The sequence below is a fragment of the Oncorhynchus mykiss genome, chromosome 4 (assembly GCF_013265735.2).
Source record: "Oncorhynchus mykiss isolate Arlee chromosome 4, USDA_OmykA_1.1, whole genome shotgun sequence".
Classification (NCBI taxonomy): Eukaryota; Metazoa; Chordata; class Actinopteri; order Salmoniformes; family Salmonidae; genus Oncorhynchus; species Oncorhynchus mykiss.
This window is the reverse complement of record NC_048568.1, coordinates 32,910,374-32,919,093: the sequence shown is the minus strand read 5'-3', so window position 1 is coordinate 32,919,093 and position 8,720 is coordinate 32,910,374. Positions and strand designations below refer to the sequence as shown.

At 47.4% G+C, this 8,720-nt stretch overlaps 1 protein-coding gene across 1 annotated transcript; it reads right to left on the bottom strand.

The window, feature by feature from the left end:
* Positions 1-6,446: 6,446 nt before the first annotated feature.
* LOC118964496 (extensin-like) lies at positions 6,447-8,384 on the bottom strand. Its single transcript, XM_036976476.1, has one exon. It carries the CDS (start codon positions 8,382-8,384, stop codon positions 6,447-6,449), a length of 1,938 nt encoding a protein of 645 aa, XP_036832371.1.
* Positions 8,385-8,720: the final 336 nt, after the last annotated feature.

Genomic DNA, 8,720 nt, shown 5'->3' with positions numbered 1-8,720 from the left:
TTCTAACAGCTGGTCGGGGAGCTCTTGAGGATAGGGAGACGCTAGCGTCTCAACTGGCCAATTGCCAGGGGAAATGCAGAGCGCCAGATTCAAATAAAATGCTATAAAATTTAAACTTTCATTAAATCACACATGTAAGATACTCAATTAAAGCTACACTCGTTGTGAATCCAGCCAACATGTCAGCTTTTAAAAATGCTATTATCTGATAGCATGCACCCATCTTCACCAGTAGTAAACAAAAGTCCCATAAACATCACAATTGGTCCTTTTGTACAATTAATCCCGTCCATATATATCGAAAATGTCTATTTATAAAGCCCGTTTGATCCATAAAAAAACAGCTTAGAAAAACGCAACGTCACTACAAAATATCTCAAAAGTTGCCTATAAACTTTGCCAAAATATTTCAAACTACTTTTGTAATACAACGTTAGGTATTTTTAAACGTTAATAATCGATCAAATTGTAGACGGGGCAATCTGTATTCAATACATGAACGAAAAGAAACCAACTCTGCTCATCACGTCTTGTGCAACTCACAAAAGGGTCCCCCATTCCGAGTTGGCCTACTTCCTGCTAAGACAAAGAAATAACCTCAGCCATATTCCAAACACTGGCGACATAGTGTGGAAGATTATGGAACTGAAAGTATATTTCTACTACATTTCCAATGGCAAAGACAATATAGGGAAGAGAGATGAAAAAAATATATATATAATTCTGAACAGTTAGTCCTCGGGGTTTTGCCTGCTACATACGTTCTGTTATACTCACAGACATGATTCAAACAGTTTTAGAAACGTCAGAGTGTTTTCTATCCAAATCTATGAATAATGTGCATATCTTATATTCTTGGCATGAGTAGCAGGAAGTTGAAATTGGGCACGCTATTTATCCAAAAGTGAAAATTCTGCCCCCTAGCTTTAAGAGGTTTTAACTTCTTACGGATCATTGGGACGCTACCGTCCCACCTGGCCAACATCCGGTGAAATTGCAGAGTGCCAAATTCAAATGACAGAAATCATAATATTAAACATTCATGAAAATACAAGTGTCATATATCATTTAAAAGCTTAACTTCTTGTTAACCTCTAGCGACGAGCAATCCCGTATCCGGGAGCGTAATCATAGCCTCAAGCGCATTACCATAACGCAACGTTTCCAATTCATGAAAATCGTAAATGAAATGAAATAAATATATTGAAACACAAGCTTAGCCTTTTGTTAACAACACTGTCATCTCAGATTTTCAAAATATGCGTTACAGCCAACGCTAGACAAGCATTTGTGTAAGTTTAGCATGGCATAATGCTATGCTAGGCTGTGCTGGCAGCAGGCAACATTTTCACAAAAATAAGAAAAGCAACCAAATTAAATCATTTACCTTTGAAGAACTTCAGATGCTTTCACTCAGGAGACTCCCAGTTAGATAGCAAATGTTCCTTTTTTCCAAAAATAATATTTTTGGAGGCAAAAAAAACGTCACGTTTGTTCATCCTGCTTGGCTGAGAAATCGACCGAAAATACTTCAACTATAATGCCAAACTTTTTTCAAAATTTGCTCCATAATACCGACAGAAACACGGCAAACGTTGTTTAGGATCCATCCTCAAAGTGTTTTTAACATATGTATTCAATAATATATCCGTGGAGGCAGTTGGTTTCTCATAAGAAACTATTGGAAAAATGGCTACCTCAGTATTTTACGCAACGTTTTCTCCGGGAGACACCATGCGTCCACTCGCCCTACATGGTCTCTTACATGGTCTCTTACATTCTCCAATGGAAATGCCTAAAAAGACGTCACAATGCTGCAGACACCTTGGGGAAAACATGGAAAACGTAAGCTGACTCCTAGCTGCTTCACAGCCATATAAGGAGTCATTGGCATGAGGCTGTTTAAAAAAATGCGGCACTTCCTGATTGGATCTTTATCTGGGTTTCGCCTGTAACATCAGTCCTGTGGCACTCACAGACAATATCTTTGCAGTTTTGGAAACGTCAGAGTGTTTTCTTTCCAAAGCTGTCAATTATATGCATAGTCGAGCATCTTTTCGTGACAAAATATCTTGTTTAAAATAGGAACGTTTTTAATCCAAAAATTAAAATAGCGCCCCCTATATCCAAGAAGTTAATCCAGCCGCGTTGTCAGATTTCAAAAAGGCTTTGCGGCGAAAGCACACCATGAGATTATCTGAGGACAGAGCACCGCACACAAAAGCATTACATACATTTTGCAACCAAGCAGATGCGTCACGAAAGTAAAAAATAGCGATAAAATAAATCACTTGAAGATCTTCATCTGGTTGCAATAACAAGGGTCCCAGCTACATAACAAATGGGCCTTTTGTTTGATAAAGTCCTTTATATCCCAAAAAAGCAAGTTTCAATGGCGTGCTTAACTCAGCAATCCACCGGTGTCCCTCGTTCAAAATGCATACAAAATGAATCCCTTAAGTTACCAATAAACTTCTTCTAAACAAGTCAAACAACGTTCCTAATCAATCCTCAGGTACCCTACCTTTAGAAGAAGGTACCCTATTATGTAAATAAACAATAGAATTGAAGATGGAGAATACCGGAGACCATTACTGGAGATAAATAACGTAGTTATTTAGTATGCGCACTTACCGGAACGCGCTACAAACACTACAGCCAAAATGGGAGACACTAAGAAAAACTACAAATTCTAGCTAATTTTTCAAAAAACAAGCCCGAAACTCTTTCTAAAGACTGCTGACATCTAGTGGAAGCCCTAGGAACTGCAATCTGGGAGGACTTGTTTTTATATTCCCATTCCCAGCAATTGTAATCAGAGGTGAGCTGAAAAAAATACAATCTGGATGGATTGTCCTCGGGTTTTCACCTGCAATATCAGTTATGTTATACTCACAGACATTATTGTAACAGTTCTGGAAAAGTTAGAGTGTTTTCTATCCAATACTACCAATTATATGCATATCCTAGCTTCTGGGCCTGAGTAGCAGGCAGTTTACTTTGGGCAACTCATTCATCCAAACTTCCGAATACTGCCTCCTAGCCCGAAGAAGATAACAACCGTTCCACAGGTGCATGTTCATTAATTGTTTATGGTTCATTGAACAAGCATAGGAAACCGTGTTTAAATCCTTTACAATGAACATCTGTGAAGTTATTTGGATTTTTACGAATTATCTTTGAAAGACAGGGTCCTGAAAAAGGGATGTTTTAGTTTATTTAGTTGCTAGGCCTATATGGGATCTTCATATGACCATCCTGTTGCAGGAGGCCTGTTCATGTGCTGCAGAAAATGAAAATGTGTAGTGTATTCAAGATAAGAAAAAATGCAAAATACAAAAATGTCCAGTAATTATAATTCACATAGTAATATACAATTCCTGTTGCTGCAGTATTATTTTCCTGCTGTGAGAAACTGGTCAAATTAGATCTTGGAATTCCTGACGGGCCACCCCCAGGTGGTAAGAGTAGGTATCAACACATCTGCCACGCTGATCCTCAACACAGGGGCCCTTGAGGGTTGCATGCTCAGTCCCCTCCTGTACTACCTGTTCACTTATGACTGCATGGCCAGGCACGACTGCAACACCATCATTAAGTTTGCTGATGACACAACAGTGGTAGGCTTGATCACTGACAACGATGAGACAGCCTATAGGGAGGAGGTCAGAGATGATTGTGGACTATAGGAAAAGGAGGACCGAGCACTCCCCAATTCTCAGCGACGGGGCTGTAGTGGAGCAGGTTGAGAGCTTCAAGTTCCTTGGCGTCCACATCACCAACAAACTAACATGGTCCAAACACACCAAGACAGTCATGAAGAGGGCACAACAAACATATTCCCCATCTGGAGACTGAAAAGATTTGGCATGGGTCCTCAGATCTTCAAAAGGTTTTACAGCTGCACCATCGAGAGCATCCTGACGGGTTGCATCACTGCCTGGTATGACAACTGCTTGGCCTCCGACCGCAAGGCACTACAGAGGGTAGTGCGTACGGCCCAGTACATCACAGGGGCCAAGCTTCCTGCCATCCAGGACCTATATACCAGGCAGTGTCGGAAGAAGGCCCTAAAAAAGCCACCCTAGTCATAGACTGCGCCTAGTCTAGGTCCAAGAGGCTTCTAAACAGCTTCTACCCCCAAGCCATAAGACTCCTGAACAGCTTGTCAAATGGCTACCCAGGCTATTTGCATTGTGCTGCCCCCCCCCCCCCCCCCCCCCACACACACTGCTGCTACTCTCTGTTATTATCTATGCATAGTCACTTTAATAATTCTACCCACATGTACATAATTACCTCGACAACGGTGCCATCGCACACTGACACATTGACTCTGTACCAGTACCACCTGTATATAGCCCCGCTATTGTTATTTACTGTGTTGTCTAATTATTTGTTATGCTTATCTCTTACTTTCTTTTGGTATTTTCTTAAAACTGCATTGTTGGTTAAGGGTGCATGTGACAAATAAAATTTGATTTGAAGATTGTATACCCTGGTAGGTTTTGGGCTAGGCGTCCCGTCAGCGGGACACCTGTCGACAACATCCGGTGAAATTGGAGGGCAAGCAATTCAAATAAATAATCGTAATATTAAACATTTATGAACATTCAAGTATCTTATATCTTGTTAATCTAACTGCATTGTCCAATTTACAATAGACTTTACAGCGAAAGCATACCATGTGATTGTTTGAGGATGGCACCCCGCATAAACATATTATTCAAAGCAGCATAGGCTTCATAAAATCACAAATAGCGATTAAATAATCACATACTTTTTGAAAATCTTCCTGTTTGCAATCCCCAAGGGGATTCTACAAACTTCAAGGTGTTATCTATCCAATGGTACCAATTCTATGCATATCCTGGCTTCTGGGCCTGAATAACAAGCAGTTTACTTTGGGCACGTCAGTCAAGTGGAAATTCTGAAAAAAGGACCCTAGCCCTAACAAGTTTTTAATGTTAGCGGAATGTTGCAGAAATGTTTTCTCACAACCCCTTTAATTGAATCCAGACATGATTGCTGAATGATGTTAATGAAACGTTACTGGAAAAACCAGGTCATAATGTCACACTATAACTTTCTTTGAGCATTGTGGGAATATTCCCTGCTTGTTGTTACGGGTGTTTTTAATAACATCAACATTACCAGAACGTTCCAGTAATGTTTTCTCAGAACCATTTTCTATTCCTCTCACATTTTGTAGCGGCAGTATGTTCTTAAATCATTACTGGTAGAATCTGTTCCATTACCTGGAAACATAATGACAACTTTTGGGGAATGTTTATGGTGGTTGTTATAGATGCTGTGCACAATATTTTATTGAACGTTAGGAGAACAATACAAGGACATTTAATTTGACATTTTCTGAAGATGTTTTTTGTTCTTAAATGTGGGAGGTAGGGAGGGAGAGAGAGAGAGGCAGGGAGGGAGAGAGAGAGAGGCAAGTGTGAGATGTCAAGGGGAAGTGAGGGAGATCTCAGATGATCAATAGTGACCTCATTTGGAAGCAGTGCCTCTATCACCATACCTGCATGCGCTGTATTACACAACATACTGAATGGTCAGTTTCCAAGGTAACAAAGCTAAACTCCATATACCAGATGTATAGATGTTAATATCTTCCACAGATTACCTAATGGCTGCATAATAAACAATTCCAGTGCCTGTGTAAGTATTGTGTTTATGATAACTGTCAAAAACAGATATCCTTTTATCATGACTAGGGTCACAAACATTTGAGCTCACAGCAAAGTCAATGCACCGCCCTGCTTATCAGTCATGTGGGCAGTGGGGGGATGGATACTGCTGTCCTTGTGGTGGAGCTGGCACTATCCCAGTGACTCTATAGGGACACCCTTCCCCACCCCCTCCACCCCCCACTTTGTCCCCCGTCCCTCCTGGGGACAGTGACACCGATAAAGGTGTCTCTCAGTCCCAGCATACCTCCAAGGTCAGGCTACATAAGCGCTCCACACTCCAGCTGGCTTTAAACATCGTACTCTCTCTCTCTCTGTCTCTCTCTGAAGCCTCTAATGGCCTCCTCTTCTGGCCTACTCTTCTCTCCTTCCATTTTTATCCTCTCCCTCCCTCCCTCCCTCCCTCACGGAGGCTCCTGTTTTATTTGTGAATCCTGAGACGGTGAGACAGACACTGGAGGGAGACTTTAGCTATAAAAGTGATGAGGGCTGCTCCTGATGCATTTTCTGGAAGAGATAAAATGAAGACTCCTTCCCTTCCCCGCAGGCATCAGATGCCGGAGTGTTCATACCAAGCCCTCTGTCCCTGGGGGTCAGGAGGGCTGCCGAGGTAAAGGGCCGCAAAAAAGGGGTCAGTCTCTCAGTTGCTGAAACTTTACCCTTCAAAATAGAGATGTCAAATGAGGATCAATGTGTCGCATTCTGAGCCGTGTGTGTGCATGTATGCGTGTGTGCGTGTGCCTAGAACAGAAACGTGCAACACAATGATGTGTCTATGCATTCATTTCTGACAAAGGGGTATGGGCAGTTGGGTGGGGGGGTATGGGCAGTTGGGTGGTGGGGGGTATGGGCAGTTGGGTGGTGGGGAATGGGCAGTTGGGTGGTGGGGGGTATGGGCAGTTGGGTGGGGGGGGTGGGAGGGTATGGGCAGTTGTTGTGAGGGGGTATGGGCAGTTGGGTGGGGGGGTATGGGCAGTTGGGTGAGGGGTTGGGGGTGTGGACAGTTGGGTGGTGGGGGTATGGGCAGGTGGGTGGGGGGGTGGGGTATGGGCAGTTGGGTGGGGGGGGTATGGGCAGATGGGTGGTAGGGGGGTATGGGCAGTTGGGTGGAGGGGGGGTGTGGGTGGAGGGGGGTATGGGCAGTTGGGTGGTGGGGAGGTATGGGCAGTTGGATGAGTGGGGAGGTATGGGCAGTTGGGTGGTGGGGAGTTGGGTGGTGGGGTATGGGCAGGTGGGTGGTGGGAAAGGTATGGGCAGTTGGGTGGTTGGGAGGTACGGGCAGTTGGGTGGTGGGGAGGTACGACCAGTTGGGTGGTGGGGAGGTGGGGAGGTATGGGCAGTTGGGAGGTGGGGAGGCATGGGCAGTTGGGTGGTGGGGAGGTACGGGCAGTTGGGTGGTGGGGAGGTGGGGAGGTATGGGCAGTTGGGTGGTGGGTAGGTATGGGCAGTTGGGTGGTGGGGGAGGTATGGGCAGTTGGGTGGTGGGGAGGTATGGGCAGTTGGGTGGTGGGGAATGGGCAGTTGGGTGGTGGGGAGGTATGGGCAGTTGGGTGGTGGGGGAGGTATGGGCAGTTGGGTGGTGGGGAGGTATGGGCAGTTGGGTGGTGGGGAGGTACGGGCAGTTGGGTGGTGGGGAGGTAGGGAGGTATGGGCAGTTGGGTGGTGGAGAGGTATGGGCAGTTGGGTGGTGGGGAGGTATGGGCAGTTGGGTGGTGGGGAGGTATGGGCAGTTGGGTGGTGGGGTGGTGGGGAGGTATGGGCAGTTGGGTGGTGGGGGAGGTATGGGCAGTTGGGTGGTGGGGGAGGTACAGGCAGTTGAGTGGTGGGGGAGGTATGGGCAGTTGGGTGGTGGGGTGGTGGGGAGGTATGGGCAGTTGGGTGGTGGGGGAGGTATGGGCAGTTGGGTGGTGGGGAAGGTATGGGCAGTTGGGTGGTGGGGAGGTATGGGCAGTTGGGTGGTGGGGAGGTATGGGCAGTTGGGTGGTGGGGTGGTATGGGCAGTTGGGTGGTGGAAGGAGGTATGGGCAGATGGGTGGTGGGGGAGGTATGGGCAGTTGGGTGGTGGGGTGGTGGGGAGGTATGGGCAGTTGGGTGGTGGGGGAGGTATGTGCAGTAGGGTGGTGGGGGAGGTATGGGCAGTTGGGTGGTGGGGGAGGTATGGGCAGTAGGGTGGTAGGGGAGGTACGGGCAGTTGGGTGGTGGGGGAGGTATGGGCAGTTGTGTGGTGGGGTGGTGGGCAGGTATGGGCAGTTGGGTGGTGGGGGAGCTATGGGCAGTAGGGTGGTGGGGGAGGTATGGGCAGTTGGGTGGTGGGTGGTGGGGGAGGTATGGGCAGTTGGGTGGTGGGGGAGGTATGGGCAGTTTTGTGGTGGGGTGGTATGGGCAGTTGGGTGGTGGGGGAGGTATGGGCAGTAGGGTGGTGGGGGAGGTATGGGCAGGTGGGTGGTGGGGGAGGTATGGGCAGTTGGGTGGTGGGGGAGGTATGGGCAGTTGGGTGGTGGGGGAGGTGTGGGCAGTAGGGTGGTGGGGGAGGTATGGGCAGTTGGGTGGTGGGGGAGGTATGGGCAGTAGGGTGGTGGGGGAGGTATGGGCAGTTGGGTGGTGGGGGAGGTATGGGCAGTAGGGTGGTAGGTGAGTTACGGCCAGTTGGGTGGTGGGGAGGTGGGGAGGTATGGGCATTTGGGAGGTGGGGAGGTATGGGCAGTTGGGTGGTGGGGAGGTATGGGCAGTAGGGTGGTAGGGGAGGTACGGGCAGTTGGGTGGTGGGGGAGGTATGGGCAGTAGGGTGGTGGGGGAGGTATGGGCAGTTGGGTGGTGGGGTGGTGGGGAGGTATGGGCAGTTGGGTGGTGGGGGAGGTATGGGCAGTTGTGTGGTGGGGTGGTATGGGCAGTTGGGTGGTGGGGGAGGTATGGGCAGCAGGGTGGTGGGGGAGGTATGGGCAGTTGGGTGGTGGGGGAGGTATGGGCAGTAGGGTGGTAGGGGAGGTACAGGCAGTTGGGTGGTGGGGGAGGTGT

Bases quoted from the DNA above. Each gene is read 5' to 3' on its own strand.
- LOC118964496 (XM_036976476.1), bottom strand. From the start codon at position 8,384: ATGCCCATACCTCCCCACCTCCCCACCACCCAACTGGCCGTAACTCAC.